The sequence below is a fragment of the Macaca nemestrina genome, chromosome 12 (assembly GCF_043159975.1).
Source record: "Macaca nemestrina isolate mMacNem1 chromosome 12, mMacNem.hap1, whole genome shotgun sequence".
Classification (NCBI taxonomy): Eukaryota; Metazoa; Chordata; class Mammalia; order Primates; family Cercopithecidae; genus Macaca; species Macaca nemestrina.
This window is the reverse complement of record NC_092136.1, coordinates 89,616,600-89,635,802: the sequence shown is the minus strand read 5'-3', so window position 1 is coordinate 89,635,802 and position 19,203 is coordinate 89,616,600. Positions and strand designations below refer to the sequence as shown.

Here is a 19,203-nt window from a genome sequence, read left to right as displayed (position 1 = left end):
AACCGTATAATATGATGTATGGCTAATTGTTCTTTAACATTTAGCGAATCAGACATGGAAAAATCCTAAAAGAGAGATTAATAGAGGAAATAATTGACTCAGTAAGAACTGTAAAAAAGGATCACAGTGACAGAAACCAGGAGTCTTTATATAGGTTGTAATTTAAAAAGGGAGAGAGAATAGGAATATTGAAAAAGATGGACAGAATAAAACACCAAATATTCAAGACTCTTTGCAAGAGTGAGGCAGAAAGTTTACAAATTGCTTGATTACACCCAGCATATAATTATTTGAACTTTTCTATTGAGAGTGAGAACATGTAATTCTTTTAACCAAACATCTCTGCAGGACTATGTGTCAATAAGGAAGGTGATAACCACTATTCAATATCAAAAGATGCATCTACTTCTCGATGAGGAGGAGCAACTGCATCTGCAGGCACTGGAAAGAGAAGCAAAAGAGCTTTTCCAACAACTACAAGACAGTCAAGTGAGAATGACCCAACATTCAGAAAGGATGAAAGACATGTACAGAGAGCTGTGGGAGACGTGCCACATGCCTGTCGTGGAGCTGCTCCAGGTGAGGAGGGAGGGTCCATCCTCAGAGACAGGAAGTCCTTGCTGGACATTGCTGCCAGGACATGCAAATGTCACCTGCATATGTCACTGCTCTAAGCTAAGTGACACATGCTGTCTGACTCCCACCATTACAGTACATCCGTCCAGTCACTTATTACTGGATACTTTGGTAATCTTTGGGAAATTTTTGTCATTTTCGCAGATCACATATAACAAAATTCTCTTCAACATAGTTTAGAGTACTATCCACACAGAGAGATCATCTAAAATCATTAGAACTTGAGGCTAGGGGAAGGTTAGTAATACTCCATTTATATGCCCTAGTTCCTCCTCACTCTCTGATGTCCCATACAACAGTGATTTGCTAAAGCCATTGAGGGGTTTCCCCTTGCCTGGGCGAGGTTTGTGAAAGTTGCTCATCAATGTCCGTGTACTCTGTTTCTCATATGGTTCTGCTCTGTTTTTTACCAGTTGTCATGAGTGGTCAGACCTTTCCTTGGAAATAAGATTAGGAAATTAATGACACTGGAAACCTAGATATCTTTGCTTTACTCTACCATCTCTTGCTCAGCTCCTTTCTTCTTCATGCCCACTGATGATGCTTTCCATTATTTAGTTGAGGTTCTGTTATTAACGTAGCCTTGAATGATTACTTAGAGGGGAATGAAGAGAGATACACATTTTTAAAACACTAAAACAGAAAGAAAAAAGAGTATGAGAAAAGATGCAGAAGGAAAAATCTCTCATAATTAACATTGTCTTTTATTTTTTGCAGGATGTGGGAAATGTATCAGCAAGGTGAGTTTACACTAAAAAAATGCTTTTTCTGAGAAGTTCATTCTCTTGTGAATGAACGGGGTGTATACATTTTGAGGTACTAATATCATTCTCAGTGGCTATTTCCATTTTTGTTTGAAAAGAGGGCCTGAGGTCTTCTCTTTGGTCTGGAAAGTTTTCATCTTAAAATTTGTATGAATTCAAATATATGTAAAAACAGTTTGCCATTCTGAAGTTTGTTCTTCCCAGTCCATCCATCCTGTCCAGCCCTACCCCACAGATCTTAATACAAAATTACTTTGAGGAATCATAGAGGTGTCTTCTACTCTGGAGGGGTAGGAGATTAAAAAAAAAAAAAAAAAAAAAAAAGACTGAGGGAGGAGAGAGATTCCCTCTGGGTGTCCTGAGGAGGAAGGTTTTGTTCCTAAAAGTGTCAATGACCTGGACCTACTCCATCACAATACACCCAGTTCTAGGAAAGACCTCAGGAAAATGGTTGCCTTGGGACCCTCAGCAGCAGGGTGTTCAGGCTGGAATTATTCTCTTTTGTTTTGCACAAAAGATGAAAGCTTTTTGTCTCAGTGAATATTCTATGTTAGACAGTGACTAGCATTAGTGACAGCTACAGGCTCAGGTCCCAAAGATTTTTGTTTGAGTTTTTTGCTCTCTGAAATGTTTCCAAGATTTTTGCATACCCTCAGGGGGTATGATGCGGAGAGGGACGCAATGTCTTTTAATGACTTTAGAAGTTGTGTAATGTCTGAAAACAACATATGTGGGGAAATTGGGTTTTTATGTAAAAAAAAAAAAATCAGAAAAAGCAACCTCTTCTGGCCCTTGGAGTGTGGAATAAAATGTGCATGCAGTTAACCAAAACATGAATTCCTCAGAATTCATGTTTCCAGAATTCTGAGGAAACATGTTATATGAAAATATGATATCTTTGTATGATGGTATGATTAGCTCTGGGCCTGGACATATAGCTGAGGCCATTTTTTTTGCAGGGCTGATTTGGCACAGATGCAAAAGCCCCAGCCAGTGTACCCAGAGCTTACTTCATGGCGCATAACTGGAGTCCTAGACATGCTCAACAACTTCAGAGGTAAGATCCAGCTGCTTAGCAGTCCAGCCTCAAATCATTTGCTTATTGCGTCCCTTGGTCGAGGCTTTTCCCATTTAAGTTGTATTATTTTTGACATGTAGGTAATACATAGTTTTCCAAAGCATGTGCATCTTCTCTACCTGCATAGTAATACTACAAAGATCAAAACTCAATTTCCTGAGTTAGAGTTTGATGAAAATGTAAAGCAAGGTACATACTTTGTCTGCAGAATAAGAGGACAAAGAGTATTCAGGTCATGTAGTTATGAAGACACTAGTTGTCACGGTGGCATCAGTATTTCGTGTTAGTTCAATTTAATTCAATTTTGAGGGTTAGATTTGGCATAATGGTTTTTAATTGGCTCTATTCCATGTGCATTTACATGCATTCTTCAAGTAACCTTTATTATTTACAAAATCAGAGCATTTTGATAAAAAAATGACTAAAATATCCATAATCAGGACAATTTTAATGCCATCATATACGTAACAACTGAAAGGTGAGGGATCTGTGAACATGGCCTAAGCATGTTACCTCCATTCAAGAGGGCAGGTCTAGGTAGCAGAGGGCAGGAATGCAGAGTAGATTGAATCAGGAGCTAAAGAGATATTGTAAAGCCAGAGTATTCCTTTCAGAAACTTATAAACTTTACATGTGTCAATTTCTACCAAAGTTTAGAGGTTTGAGACTATAACAGGCATAACTTACATTCCAATAAATACTCACATCATGGCAAAGTGATGTCTACCTGTTGATGATCTTAAAGACAAATAATACAAGAAGATTTTCTATTAAAGAAAAAAAAAACCATTTTATATATGTCCTGAAAAAAACTATGCAGAGGTAGACATTAAATCATTACTTCGCCCAGTGATATGGTCACATTTTTTCTCTATTATTTAAGGAATAGTATATAATTGTATGTGCTGTAGAGTTTTAATGACATTTCATCTTCATGGATGCATGGCGCTGAACTCTCTTGGCTTCCTCTTTTCTGTATTTTCTTGGAAGAAAAGCAACTGAAGTGAATAATTGGGCCACAGAGCCTCTGTCCCTCATAGCACTCGCTAATATAGTACTTTTTCCTTGTCAGTGGATAATGCTCTGAGCACGGAAATGACTCCTTGCTATATAAGCCTTTCTGAGGATGTGAGACGTGTGATATTTGGAGACGACCATCGCAGTGCACCCATGGATCCCCAGGGAGTGGAGAGCTTTGCTGTGTGGGGAGCGCAAGCGTTCAACTCTGGCAGGCATTACTGGGAAGTGGATGTGACCCACTCCTCCACCTGGATTCTGGGAGTCTGTAGAGATTCCACGACAGCAGATAGCAGTATCCTTATTGATTCTGATGAAACATTTTTGTTAATTTCCTCAAAGAGGAGCAATGGTTATAGTCTCTCCACCAACTCTCCACCTTTGATTCAGCATGTGCAAAGGCCTCTGGGTCGGGTTGGGGTGTTTCTGGATTATGATAATGGATCTGTGAGTTTTTTTGATGTTTCTAAAGGTTCTATTATCTATGGTTTTCCTCTTGCCTCCTTCTCTTCCCCTCTGAGACCTTTCTTTTGCTTTGGTTGTACATGAAAAGTTGGTTTCATGATGATTTATTGTGACCTCCCATATATGATGTAAATAGTGTCCTGAGACCTTATGTGTGAGAGCCTGTGAGCTCCTTGTAACTTCATGGAATGTAACTACTTTGTGGTTATACATGGTATAACCACCTTGAATGTGTACATTTGTTAATTAAGTTATTTTAAATAATAAATTATTGTGGAATCTTTACTAGAACATCAATAATGGCTTTTCTTGTGCAAGTTTTGTTGAGATTCATTCACTTACCGTGAAAGTCATGTTCTAATGTATTTAATTCAGAGAATGTTAGTATATCACACGTGTGCAGCCATCAGAACTCTCTACTGCCTGGGCACTTTTATCATTTCCAGAAGAATCCCAATACCCATTAACATTTATTCTCCATTCACCCTCCCCCATTCCTTCACAACACTTAATCTACTTTTTATGTTTTTGCATTCAGGTAAATAAAATCATACAATATAAGTTTTTTTAAATCTGATTTCTTTTTCAGAGATTATGTTTTCAGTTTTTACACACTGTAAACCATTTGTTTTACTTGTATATTTGAACAGGCTGGGGTAGAAAAATGAAGTGGTATATATCTTATCTTACAAAGAATAAAGAGTGCTTATTTTATTTAAGTCTGACCAAGTTAAGTTGACCTCACAGACTTTATTATTTATCAGCATCCTAGTTATTAATCACATTTCAGCTCATACAACAGTTTCTCAGTGCTGGGTTGCTCTGCTATTACATATTCTCTGAGTATATTATATCAGATTATAATATTCTGAAAACTCTTATTACTACCAGATTGAAAATTCCAAGGGGGTAATGGCACTATTTGTCTTCTTTGCTAATGCAATTTTTAGAATAGATTACACAATAAATAAAATGAATAAATGGATAAGTAGAGGAGTTATGTAATACTATTCTAACATTAAGAAACTTTCCAAAATATAAGTAGCAAAATAAGATAGAACATACTAATGAATATCTAATCAAAAAGTAAGAAATACATTGATTTTCAGATTCATATCAAAGACAATACTGTTATGTTAGGGTTTAAGATAATTGTAGCATAATTTTTTATAGGGTTGATTTCAATTGTCTTTGGTTTTTTAATATAAACCATTGAAAGAGGAAGGTTCCTATATAAGATGATGGGGAACAGGAACAGGACTTAGAATAAAGGAGACTGTCCTGATTTTAACTGACATATACTTTTAATCACTTACTAAGCATAAAGTGGTATAAACATTCTTATGCAGTAGGAAGAACAACATTAGTTTAAATTTTAAATAAGAATCCAGATGATACAGAATGGAAAATTCTATAGTAGAATGTGATAGCTACGTCTCCTAAGGCACCAGCTTACCTGCTTTAACAAAGACCATACATTTGACATGATTCAGAAGGTGCATTGCTCTCACATGTTTGTACCAATATAAGAGTTGGTCAAGAAGAAGACTAACATCTTCAACAAGTGAATTTTTTCTCTGTGTGCAGAAAACTCCCATTTATTGCCATGACCCATGCAGCAGGAAAGCCAAAAGAAAAGTAGGAGGGACACGAGTATTTGGCTATAAGGAAATCACCTGGTGTTCTTCACAATGCTTTGATTCCCATCCTATAGGTTCAAAATTAGGCAGATGGCACACCAAGACGTAAGATATATCTGGTAATGCTGTTAACATTCAAAACAATATTTATTCTTATCATTTGATTCAGAAAACAAATTAAATGACTGGCACAACAGAAAATAACCCAAGAGATTTGTTCAATGAAACAAAGCAGAACCTCAACCAAAGAGATAAGGTGCTGCCTAAGGTTATCACCAGTCCTTAGTATTCGAGAGTGAGTAAACCCTGCTTTTTACCACTGTCAAAGTGTCCAGTGTTGTCCTTTTTAGAGCCTGGCTAGCTGAGGGTTATGTGGCAAGAAACATCTTACTTGTATTTTAGTCCCTTAAATGAATGATTTAGATAGGAATGATTCTCCAAATTTTGAAAATACTTATCAGAAATGTTCTCTTATTTCTTCACTCTATACCACACAGACTCTGTAATAATCTCTCTCTCTTCTGCCTCCACATGTTTATTGCAGAACATTAGGGGTTAGCAGAGAGAAAGCTTCTCACCCGCATCTTTTGGACTCACTGCTTTTTTCCAAGTGATCTGAGAAGATAAAATTATTCACCTTAGGGCTCCAACCCAGCACTCCTTTTTGATTTTCACGTATGTTTGTGAGCTTTTCTGTTGATGCTAAAACTCTACGCTACAGTCAATGCCTCATAATTTAATTACATTAGTTGTTCCTAGCTTTCAAGGAAAAATTTATTCCCGACATTCTTCTAATTTAGCTAAGATTCACTTTTGCAAAAAGACAGAATTAGCTACTTTACGATCGTTTAGTATTTGACTCTGATTTTGGAAGACGAAAAAGTGTTTGTGTCTATTTAGCATATTTTCTTAGACATTTAACCAAGATAATCTTATTCTATTGATTCTCCCAGAGATACTTTATTTACTCTCTTCACCTGTCAGGATTTATGTTAGACTATTCACCTGTCAGAATTTATGTTAGACTATCACCAAGAATTACTTACAATTGAAATAAATCAAAGAGAGACCACTAAGATCATTGTCAATCATTAATCCAGAAATCTTGAACTTCCTGAGTTGTTTATCCCTAAAAGAAGTTATTTATCTGCCATGCGCGGTGCCTCACGCCTGTAATTCCATCACTTTGGGAAGCCGAGGTGGATGGATCATGAGGTCAGGAGATCGAGACCATCCTGGCCAACATGGTGAAACCCCATGTCTACTAAAAATACAAAAAAATTAGCCAGGCGTGGTGGCAGGTGCCTGTAGTCCCAGCTACTGGGTAGGCTGAGGCAGGAGAATGGCATGAACCTGGTAGGTGGAGCTTGCAGTGAGCAGAGATCATGCCACTGCACACCAGCCTGGGCCACAGAGAAAGACACTGTCTCAAAAAAAAAAAAAAAAAAAAAAAGTTATTTATCAATAGCCTGGTTACAGATTTTTTTAATACAATCATTTTGACTCTTTTCTAGTGCAGAAAGTAAAAATTGATAAAGAGGATAACTTGGAAAAAATCTAACAAAACTGAGACACATTCTTGATTAGCACTCTATTTCTGTACTAAATTTAGGAGACATGTAAATGGCAGTTTTCTCCAGTGAAATAAGACAGACACACAGAGAAAAACACTTCATGGCCCCACTCATATTTGAAATCTATTTTTAATAGCTCAATACATTAAAAAAGGTGGTTACATTGATGGGAATAAAATAAGTAAACGAAGGGCAAAAGTTGGAAAGGCGCAGTAATGTAGAATAAATGAATCTGATGCACAACCTGTAGGTATATTCGATAATCTTGTATTGTTTTAGGGAAATAGTCTAAGGGACTAGATTTTTGATGTTCTTATCATAAAAAAGAAGCACAGCTAAGTGATATGATAGATTTGTTAATTTTCTTCATTATAGTAATCATTTCATTATGTATATGTATCTCAAAACAACATATTGTGCACCTTGAAAATATGAAATAAAACAAATTAAAAAATAAAGGTAATTTTGTTATTGTACGTAAGCTGAAAATAAGGGAAGACTGGGTCAGTAATAACACTGCTTTGCTAACTTAAGAGAAGTCTAATAAAATACTTTTCGTTTTGAAGTTATCTGTAATAAAAAAAATAAAAATTGATATAAGGCTTGTGACAGTGGCCATACTTATAATCCCAGGGCTTTGGAAGGCCAGGACAGAAAAATCACTTGAGGCCAGAAGTTTGAGATCAGTCTGGGCAACATAGTAAGACCTTATCTCTACCAAAAAGTAAAAAGAAAATTAGCCTTTCATGGTGGTGTGCACCTGTTGTCCCAGGTACTCAGGAGGCTGAGTTGGGACGATAGCTTGAGTCCAGGAGTATAAGACTGCAGTGAGTTCTGATTGTGCTGCCAGGCTGCCAGGCCCTGCCCCTGGAGTCTTTCTTTGAAAAGGCCTGGGGTGGGGCCCAAGATTGAGTAGAAGAACAGGTTTCCTGGTGAGGTTGATGCCGCTGGCCCAGGGATCCCACCTTGAGGGCAGAGGGCTTTGAGGTTTTCATGCCTGATGAGGGCCAGGAACCCTTCTCAGTAGGCATTGAAGACGGGCAGAGTCACAGATTCCAGGAGAGATGTCGTCAGAGGGACACAGAGGCATCACGGAATTAAAATGAAAATGAAGAAAGGAGCTGAGCATCTGTTTCATCACTTTCCTGCGCTGTTTTACTAAAGGGGCTGTTCTGGCCCCGTCAGGGCACGCTATCATCAATCACCAACTACTTGTTGAACTATGTCCCGGGTCTTGACCTTGAAGGAGGGACGCGTTCGGGTTGAAAGCCGCCATGCCTGGTCGATCGCATCCCAGCCCTGAGCTGGCAGGGGCGAGTTTCCACCCGAGGGCCCCCGTCGTGGGATGTCGCCAGAGGAGTGGCCATTTACAAGTTGGCTTCATGCAGAGGCTCCAGGAGCGCCCCTGCAGGGAGCAGTTCAGGGAAAAGTAGCAGCTTCAGCTGTCTCCGCTCCTCTAGAGGGCGCGGAAGCCCGAGTTCTCCAAGAACCGCCTGCAGAAGCTCAAGGACTGCTAGCTGTCCGCGCTGACGCTGCGCTCCGTGCGCGGCCCGGAGGATCTGGGCGCCCTGGATCACATGGTCAGGATGACCACGAGCCTCTTAACAGCCCCGCCGTGGCCATCGCGTGCCAGACACTGTCCCCCGAGAGCACTCTGTGCGTGCGTAAGAGGCGGCTGGCGCTGCAGGAAATCCTGGCTCTGCAGGAAATTCTGGCGGCGCGGCGGGGGGTTGGGGGAGGGGGCGGGCGCAGGAGGCAGGTAAGCAGAGGGCGCAGAGCAGCCCAAGCGGCCCGGCCCAGCGGCCGCGGGCTCCCAGGAGGGCTCCGCAAGAGCCGGCCTCCCACCTGCCCCGCTACAGGGGTCCTGGGGCTCCGCTACCCCCGCCCCGCGGAAGGCCAGCCTCTGCCCCTGCAGGGCTTTCAGCGGAGCAGCTTGTGGCCGGCGTGGTGGTGCCCCAGGTCAGCCTCAGCATGGAGCCGGCGCCCACCTTCCAGTCCGGAGAGGTCGGCGCGGAAGGGCCGCACAAAGGACAGCAGCCACCTGCGGATACCAAAGTGGCCTTACAAGGTGACCAAGGAGGAGAAACGGGAGGCGGAGGAGGCCTAGAAGAAGTGCTAGGCCAAGGTGCAGGAAAAGCGCCCGCCGCCCTGTAAGAAGAGGACGTGAGAGTCCGCGGATGCTTGACGTGGGGTTCGAGGGCAGGAGGAGGCCGCGGGGCTGGGCACCATGGCTGCTCCCGGGACCACCGGGCCGCGTGCGTTTCCACGCTGTCTCTCTAGGATGCTCCCAGGAAGGGGCTGGGGGAGGAGCCACGTTGATTCGCCTGACACCAACCACCCTAGGAATCAGTACACCTAGCGGGCATGTGGCCTTAAAGACTCCCTTTAGAATACCTCAATGAAGATTTTTTTAAAGATCGATTTATTAGGCCGGGCGCGGTGGCTCACGCCTGTAATCCCAGCCCTCTGGGAGGCCGAGGCTGGCGGATGACCTCAGGTTGGGAGTTTGAGACTAGCCTGAACAAAATTGAGAAACCCTATCTCTACTAAAAATACAAAATTAGCAGAGAATGGTGGCACATGCCTGTAATCCCAGATACTGCGGAGGCTGAGTCAGGAGAGTCGCTTGAACCCGGAGGAAGAAGTGGCAGTGAGCCAAGATCACGCCATTACACTGCAGCCTGGGCAACAAGAGGCAAACTCCGTCTCAATTAAAAAAAAAAAAAAAAAAAAAAATCAATTTATCGAAGGGTATTTTCTGTGTAATTTTGTATTTTTAATCGTCATCCGATTTGCTAAGTTTTACAAGTGATAGGGCCCTTGTATCCAAGGCAGTTTTAATACACTTGCCTGAAAACCTTTTATTTAAAATACTGTTTCTAGCAATAAATATTTATGTTACCTGTAGGAGTTTACACAGAAATCATGGGATTCTCTCCTTTTTGGCTGTTTGCTTTGGTCTTCTCATCGTGGGTGCACGTGCACACTGGATGTTCTTATTTATTAGGTTAAGTGAGGCCGGATATTTCTATTTGATGGAGGTATTGACTCGTTCAGCCACTTAATCAAGTGAGACAGAGAGATCGGATTTTATTGTATCTTTTTAAAAAGTATCCATACAGTCATATATTGGGGGAAAACATTTATCATCAAATTATAAAACAATGCAGCGATAAGCATGTATAGCTTGCTAGAATTAAACTCATTTTAAGCAAGGAGTTTTAGATAAACTGGATACAAAATTTTTAACATATTAAAAATAGACATGAGAAAAACGTGTCATTTGATAAAATGGGGGAAATGTAATAAATGATTACCAGAAATACAAAAGTAAGCCTTATGTGCTCCTAAGTAAATCGAATCCAGGCGTCCTTAAAATGTAAAAAAAGGATGCAGCAAAAGTAAGGAGCCCAGAATGATGCAAATTACAGGAATGGGGAGGAGGTGATATTTAGAACAAGCAAAGAGAATACAATGGGAAGCAAACTTCTTTTAGGCAAATTCTCCTGGAGTGGACCAGGCAGCCCTCTCTTCCAGACTCAGTTCCAAAGAGTCCATTATGTGGAGGTTTCTTTTATTTTTCCCTTGAGGACTGCCCTTGGTGTTTATTTCAACTTCATGCGGACCTCATGGAATTTCGAAGACGTGGGACCTTGGCATTGTGGCACCTTCCTGCCACACATACATAATTCACAGCATTACCAAGTCCCTATGAGCCCTACCCTCACCTCTGTCAGCCGAGGACCCAGCTAGGCAGTGCCACATCGTCTCCCAGGCACGCTTCTCCAAACCGCTTTCCCTGCTGCAAAAGTTCTCAAGGCAGTGCTCTGGGCAGTGTCACACGGGAGAGATGGGGAGGTAAATACAGATCTTAAAATGTGATATTCTGTGAATCTCTTCACAGACTGTAAAACAAATGTATGTGGCACATATACACCATGGAATACTATGCAGCCATAAAAAAGGATGAGTTCTTGTCCTTTGCAGGGACTTGGATGAAGCTGGAAACCATTATTCTCAGGAAGCTAACACAAGAATAGAAAAGTGAACACTGCATGTTCTCACTCATGAGTGGGAGTTGAACACTGAGAACACATGTACACAGCGAGGGGAACATCACACACTAGGGCCTGTTGGGGGCTGGGGGGCAGGGCAGGGATATCACTGGGATAAATACCTAATGTAGATGATGGGTTGATGGGTGCAGCAAACCACCATGGCACATGTATACCTATGTAACAAACCTGAACGTTCTACACATGTCCCCAGAACTTAAAGTATAATAATAAAAAAAGTTTATGTCTTGATGTTAACTTACCATAAATTAAATTATGTGTGTGTGTGTGTATATATATACAATATATGCATTTGAAAAATTAGGCATAACATCAAATTCATTTATTTCAAGCTTCTTATTTTATACATTAAAATATTTTATATATGTATATAATTTTCTTCTGCCTGAAAAAATACTTAGTTTCTCTCTTTGATTGAAATGATTCCTGTATCTCATCCTGGTTAATTTTTCAGTTTCCTAACGATTACCTCCCAAAATATCATTCAATATTCTAACTTCTAGTATCAATTAATGGAGTTCACAATTTATCTAAATATATTTATCTATAATATAACATTTGTGTGTTTCAATTCTTCTTCTTCTCATTGAGATTCATTAATTTATTGCATTTTCATCTTATCTTTGTTTTACAGAATTATTTTTTATGATGAGATCACAATTTATTTAGCAATTCTACTGTTGACTAGTATTTATTTTGTCTCCAATTTGGAGCTACTATAAAAATTGATGCAATGATCAACACTGTGTTTATCTTGAAATACACATAGGCAACCTGTGGAATCTATTTTAGAGTTAGAATATCTAGCCCATAAGGAATGCTCATAGTCAGTTTGCCAAGTAGTATTTCAGTTTACATCCCTCCAGCCATGAATAACTTTCACTGATTCTTTGTCTTTCACAACAACACAATATTATGTGTCTTTAAATTTTGCTAATTTTTATGGACGCCTGTAGTTCAACTTATGGATTAATTTTTATTATTCTGAGGACTAATACAAGTAATCCCTTTTACATATTTGTCCAGTTATTTATGCCTCCAATTTTATGAAGTGCCTGTTCAAATATTTTCCCAATTTTATATTGGGTTCATTTTCTTTTATTGATTACATTCATTAATCACATGTATTGTATTTTATTGCATATATGTTGGGTTAAATATTTTTCTCCACTCTTCCTTTGCATTTTAATTCTTGGGTGGTATATTTTGAAACGCAGAAGTCATCATTTTTGATATAAACTCACTAAATTTTCCTTCTTAATTGTTACATTTTTGTCTTGGTTAGGAAATCTTTCTCTGTGAGAATATTTTATTGTGTTCCCTTCACCTTCAGAATGTGAATCCATGTGGAAATGAACTGTGTATGGTTTGAGCTAGGGGTCCGTATTCAGTTTTGTCCATTTGAATATTTAATTGATCCAGCATTGTCCTGATCACCTTGTAAATTTCACTGTAGAAAAACACTCTAATAATGTATGAGCATTTGTGTATATGAGATTTAGAAAGATCAGCACAGCATAGGAGGTCAAATAAGATGACTTCAAAGTATAGATTCATAAATAAAACACATGGATAAGTATGAAGAGACAGAAAATATTAGATGAAGAGGCAGAAAATATTGCCAGGTTACCATTCAGTCTTTTGCCTCCAAGTTTTTCATGAAGCCCAAGATCCCTACTTTGTTCCTCTGATTTTAACTTTGTTTAGACAACTCTGTCATCTATTATTTCACTTTGTGACATTCAGAAATAATGAAAAACCAGAGAATATATTCTATTCCATACATCATGGGTAATGATTTTCCAAAAACGATTAAACAAAGAACCAATACACGTGGTTTTAAAGTTTTCACCATATTTAATAGAAACACTATAAATGAGGTTTGATGACATTAGAATGCAACTAAAGACATTGAATATAACTTATTTGTCCTGTTTGATGAGGTGCAAAAAAGAGGGCTTTCTGTGACAAATGGGTTCCCACAGCATATAGACACACTTCTGACTTGTCTCTGATCAGAAGTGACTACAGCAAAAGACAGGCCTGAGAGGAGGTGAGAAGGAGCAATTAGGGATGGTGTATATCAGGGAACTTTGATCAACATCAACAAAGGTCATGGTTCTACCTTCACAATCCAGGAATAATCCTACCCGACTGGTAGGTCTTGGAACATATTGCACCACAAGTGGGGAGGTGGTAAAGAGACTGCTGTGAGCGTCCTCCTTAACACATCCAAGAAGAAAGAGTCCCTCCTCTCCATCTATCTTATCATTCTGTCTCTTCTCTTTCCAATAATTGTTACAGACACCAAAAGCCCAATTCCAAGAGTCCCCCACATGAACCTCCCAATAATATTTGCCAGATGTGAAAGTCTGAGCACCCCATACAAGAAAACATTCAGATTTTGCAGTGATGTGGGGATCATCCTGAGGGTCACATCCAACATTCATGCTTCTCAAATCTCCATACAGGAAGATATGACTATTGGCTCTTTCAGGCTGCAGAGTAAAATCAACTGCAGAAATAACAAAAAAAGTATAGCTACATGTAAATAATAGAAATTAGAATTCTTGAGGGAAAATTTGTTCTACCAAGAAATTTGAAGTTACAAGGACAGGAGAATTTTGATTACAACATTTAATCAAGTATAAGGATGATTAATATTCTCTATAGGAAAAACAACATCCTAAAAACAGACATTGAAAATGTATTGAAAACTCAAAAATTGAGAGTTGAATATAAAACCAGCCTGTTTTAATCCAATTTCCAATGCAAAAGTGAAATGTTATATGCCCCGAATGCCCTTCAGCTATCAAGGTCATTATTAAAATATTTCTTGTTCTTAAATACTAGTGATATACTTTTGACAAGAATGGGAAGATTTTAGTTTATTCAAGCACTGCTCTAGATAACTGGATAAAAGTCCATATGTTCACATTATAAGTGGTAACTTAAGGCAGATTTTTGCAAAATATTTCACCAGTCACTCTGTGGACTTCCCTGCTAGCTCTAGATTGAAACTGAATTTTAGATTTTACATGTAGGTCTTCATGTTGTAACTGAACTGAAATTATCATTTCTATTTTTACTTTCTATTTACAAAATAATTTCTTCTTTCTTTTTACATAGCAAGTCAAATTTTTACATTGTATCAATAATACACATTTATTGTAAGAAAATACAAATACTCCAACAAACTGCTGTGAACTCTATTCCCCAAAAAACTGTTTTTTAACAATGCAAGTGAAATACAGTAAAGAAATGTAAAATTTTTATGTAACTTTGGATTATTAAGCTTCCTTCTGAGCATTGTTCCATTTATTCAATTTTTTATTTCTTATGTCATTCCATTTACCCAAAATATAGCTCTATCCATGTGAGCCCAGAACATATTTGTTTTTCACTATGTTTTACTCTTCATGTTATAAATTGGACTATAAATAGAAACACAGATAAAATAGGGTTGCATAGTCATATCGCTCACTTCCTTCTGAAATGAAATAACGATTTGATGAAGGGTAAAATATTACCCCCATGATTCTAACAAGAAGTGATACACTGTGGGAATTCTGCCAATGGGCTGACACTCACCTCTGAATCCATTGAGCCTGTCCAGCAGTCCAGTGATGGGCCCTGCACTGAGCTCTGGATTCGCAGGCTCGGGCACTTGCAGCAGCAGGGACTCATACCTGCAAGGAGAAAGATGCAGTTACCACATCTACAGCCAAAAGGTACATAAAAATCAACTACTTTTATTGAAAAGACATTTCATGAGACTCCCTTTAACCCACACATTTGCTAATTCCAAAATTACCATTTTCTGTTTCAGATTCATTCTTATTCACAGTTCCTGATTTTCAAGCATGATAGAAAAATCTGTCTGAGTGAGAATTCATTTGGGTCTTTCTTCTTATTGCTCCAAATTAGTAAGGATCATTAATCCTAAGACCAAGAGAATATTCAAAAATAAAATTCTGGGTTCCAGACTTCACCAGAATTTCCTGATATCACCATCTGGAAAGGTGGGTTTATTTTTAAGACTGCTGCATCTGTTGCTTCCTTCTCAAGGCCAGGGTGTTGAAATATGCTCCAGGCAGGGAGATCTGCCTTTTATATCTGAGGTTCTCTGGAGGCCTACACAGTTCAAACATTCCAAATAGTTCGTCTCCTCTGTTTTTCAGAATTATATATTTAAATATAAACTAGAAATCATCAACACTTTTCACTGCTAAAATACTTTCCTTTTTCTCCCTGGCTTCCCCTGGTTGACTTTGTAGCCATGTAGTAAATGTAACATTTTCTCTTTCAAATATGCAGGTTTTTGAGCAATAAAAAGGAAATTAGGAATAGAGATGCTCACATTCTTACTCTTCTTTCACCGATTTTTTGTTTTCTTTCTTTTTTATTTTTATTGTTATATTTTGTCTGTTTTTTGGTTTTGCAGGACTTTCATTGAACTGCCTAATAAAATCACTGAGTATAGCAACAAAATAGAAGACAACATGGGGTGGGGGATGGAGAAAGTACAACCAGCACAAGGTAACATCAATATCTGAATCAATTATGCCTTCAGTGTCAAAGTTCCTGCTTGGTATTTGTGGAAACTGATAGAGCAGCTCCTAAAATCTTGGTATGCACTCACCCGTGTAATATGTCTTCAAAAGCCTGTAAGATAAAAAAGAAAAAGAAACGCTTAGTGCTTTCTACATGATGCAATTTCCACTAAGTTCACTGTGAGATTTGGAGGCAGTTTCTGAAGATATTATTTTCCTACAATTTTCCCTCCTGGAAAGCATTTTTTGTTTCTTTTCTCATGAAAATCCCAGTCTGTCATATGTCATGAATTAATGTTCTGATAAAGTCTCAGTCTTGAAGACATTCTCTTTCCAAGTGAAGGAAGAGGAGGCCCACAGAGTCTGTGCTCTGCTGTAACCATAAAGAAGCTACTCAGTCATCTTCCCTAAGCCCTGTTACCAAAATGAGTGGATCTCAAAATAATATTAATGTGATCCTAGATTCGCCAACTTCTCCATCATGCCGTGTCTCCAAATTAACCTAAGTGCAAATGAATCACTTCTCATTTTATCCACTTTCAAAAATCCTAAATATATCATTGACTTTTGATGGGAAATATTTCTTGGGGCTGTTACCTTGGTCATTCCACAAAGTTTTGTTGCTGGTGGATAAAGTAGGAGGGACCTTCGGTTGGTAGAATCCATAGGAGAGGCTATAACCTCCCAACTGAGTAGCATTAGTTATAGAAACGTGTTTTTAGAAGCAAATCATGGAAGTAAAGTGGGGTTGGATTTCAGGAGAGAGGAAAAACACCCATGTATGTGAAAGTTCTACATCCTGATACCCCATGGTCAGCCCGTACCTGGAGTAGCTCCACATCTGCTTTATGGCACATTTGCTTCAGATCCTCATACATTCCTCTTAAAAGCTCCCTCGAATGTTCCATTCTGGCTTTGCTTTCATTGAGTTGCTGAAAAATGTCCTCGCCCTCCTTTTGCAGCCTCTCCAAGTGATGTTGCTCTTCTTCATGGAGAAATGCAGGCATCCTCTGATATTCAGCTCTGATTGCTTCTCTCCTTAAACTCACATAATCCTGCAGTGACAAGAGTCAAAATAGAAATGTTGTATCCATCTTCTCTTGAAGTTCACTGATTCCTCTTAGCATTCTGAACATCCAATATTTTAACCCTCAGTCTTGTCAATTCTCAGATTCCACAACATTTTATTCCTCTCCTTTTTTCTGCATTAATATCAACATAGGTGTTTCTGCCCAGTTATGTTTACTTGATTAATGATAAAATGTTTTCTAAGATAGTTATATAAAAATGGATTTCTCTCTTCCAACACACATTTATAGAAAGAAAACACAGTTCTTGCTTAAGAATTAAACTATCGAGCAATATTGGCTAGATAGGAAACCATTCTTTCTATTTTGGAGAATTGGGGCAATTTATGTAAACCCATTATATGAGAAATTATGCAATGACCACAGACTAGCATTGTCAACTCAATGCATTTCACCCAGCACCACATAGTCTAATTAGGTTTCATTTATTCTCATCCAAACTCACCCTAATCTGCAACATGGATTTCTTTGTGGTTCCTCAACCCCCCAAATAAATGCAAATGAAATATTACTGCACATGCTGTTTCCTATATCTAGAATTATTTTCATATATATACATATTTCTCATATATGTACTCATATATATATTTCTCATATATAGCTATATATGGATATATGAGGAATATCTATGTGTATCTGTGTGTGTATATATATTCCTCACATATATCCACACATATATATATATATACACCCACAGCCAGATACACATATATATTCCTACATTTATGAGGAAGGGGAAGGCAAACAGGAGGATATATGTATTTCTTATTGATCGATATTTTGTTTCAGTGTGAATTTTTCAATGAGCCTTTTTTCTGACCACACTAATTAAAACCCAAACCCTCATCCCCAGTCCCTGACCTCTGTGCTCCTTTTCTACTTTCCTGCTTGATTGTTCTCCAAATACACTACTACCCTCTAACACATCATGTACTTCACATATCTGCATGGTAACCATTTGCTTCTTTCATTTCAATTGCAAGATTTGTATGTTTTCTTTCTTCTTAAAAACCACTTAATTTTCTAGGTTGATATTTGACATACACTAGGCATTCATAAAATATTTTTCAATGAATTTATATTAGAATGAATTAATGAATTAATATTAGATATCATACCCTCAAGATAAACAGCCACAAAGACAAAATCATTTCTAGAATTCTTCTCAAGTCCCTAAAGTTCTCCTTATGTTATATACTAGTTCCCATATTTCTCGCATATTTGTGTCTTCATCAAGACACGAGTCTACATTTCTTACCACTTTTTCCATTACTTGTTATGACTTATTCAATATTAATTAGTTCTGATACTTAATTTCATGCTTCCTCTAAATTTGCACTCTTGCTCCTTCTGCCTGATATTTAACTCACATTTCAAATATATTTGCCCACCTGGATTCAAATTCATGCTGACTCAGCCTTAGAAAGTTCACCTGAAATTTCCATGTCTGCCAAATAACGCTTGTGCCCGGAAGTTATCCAGGCAGCCCAATGGGAACACTGTGAAATGGCCCAGTTTCTTGTATTTGCTGGTGTATTGCTATAGATTTGTATGGAGACAGATGAGCATGCTTGGGTAACATCTGTGGTCTGGTTAGAAATCCTACCAAAGAGTCATATTATCTTATATAAAAAATTAGGGTATTTTTTCTCAAGTGTTTTTTCCTTTTTTATTGAATTCCAGAAATATTATGGATTGAGATCAAGTTCCTATTTTAAGAGTCACCCATTTGTTCACCATAAGTTACTGGAGAAGGTAGAGTAATACGGTACTAACCTTCCAGCATCTGGTTCTGGTGGTTTCCATGTTCAGGTTTCTGTGATTTTCACAAGCTTTTTCCCATAAAGACTGCATTTTCTTCAGGAGCTTCTCCTGCAAAAGAGCCATGAATTGAAGCACAAGTGAAGACACTAAAGTATCATTCACTCTCTAATATACGAAGAACCCCAAATGAGAGACAAATTGGTCCATAGAAAATAGTTTGCTTTGTTTCTCCAAATATTTGTCAAATCTGAGAGGTGTGAAGCCAAGGAAACTCATAACAGACGTGCTTAAAGGGACACAGAGATGGCATCATCCAATCTCCAAAGAAATAGACTTACAAGAATTTCCTGTGTCCTTTATAGAAATGGATGTTCAGAGGCATCACTTACCCGGTGTTCCTCAGCAGCCCACTCAATGGGACAGTGTTTGTGGTCTCGGTGCTCCTGAGAGTTGGAGCACAGCAAACAGAGCAGACTCTTGTCCACTTCACAGAACATCTTCTTTATCTCTCTGTGAGTCCCACATATCTGCTCCTCAGAGCTAAGGAA

At 38.6% G+C, this 19,203-nt stretch overlaps 2 protein-coding genes across 2 annotated transcripts in view; one reads left to right on the top strand and one right to left on the bottom strand.

Annotated features, from left to right (window-relative positions):
- The window catches only part of LOC139357565 (tripartite motif-containing protein 64C-like), a 30,410-nt gene extending 26,163 nt beyond the window's left edge, over nucleotides 1-4,247 (top strand). Inside the window, exons 4-7 of the mRNA XM_071075434.1 lie at nucleotides 349-579; nucleotides 1,354-1,376; nucleotides 2,360-2,457; nucleotides 3,551-4,247. Coding sequence (XP_070931535.1) covers nucleotides 349-579; nucleotides 1,354-1,376; nucleotides 2,360-2,457; nucleotides 3,551-4,044 — 846 coding nt within the window. The 3' untranslated portion in view covers nucleotides 4,045-4,247. The remainder of the gene's footprint in view (nucleotides 1-348; nucleotides 580-1,353; nucleotides 1,377-2,359; nucleotides 2,458-3,550) is intronic.
- An 8,865-nt stretch (nucleotides 4,248-13,112) lies between these two features.
- Nucleotides 13,113-18,744, bottom strand: LOC139357564 (tripartite motif-containing protein 51-like). Its single transcript, XM_071075433.1, has 5 exons — nucleotides 18,668-18,744; nucleotides 16,628-16,858; nucleotides 15,893-15,915; nucleotides 14,842-14,939; nucleotides 13,113-13,765 (listed from the first exon to the last, which is right to left on the bottom strand). Exons 1-5 carry the CDS (start codon nucleotides 18,695-18,697, stop codon nucleotides 13,266-13,268), a joined length of 882 nt encoding a protein of 293 aa, XP_070931534.1. The 5' UTR covers nucleotides 18,698-18,744; the 3' UTR covers nucleotides 13,113-13,265.
- Between the last annotated feature and the right edge of the window lie 459 nt (nucleotides 18,745-19,203).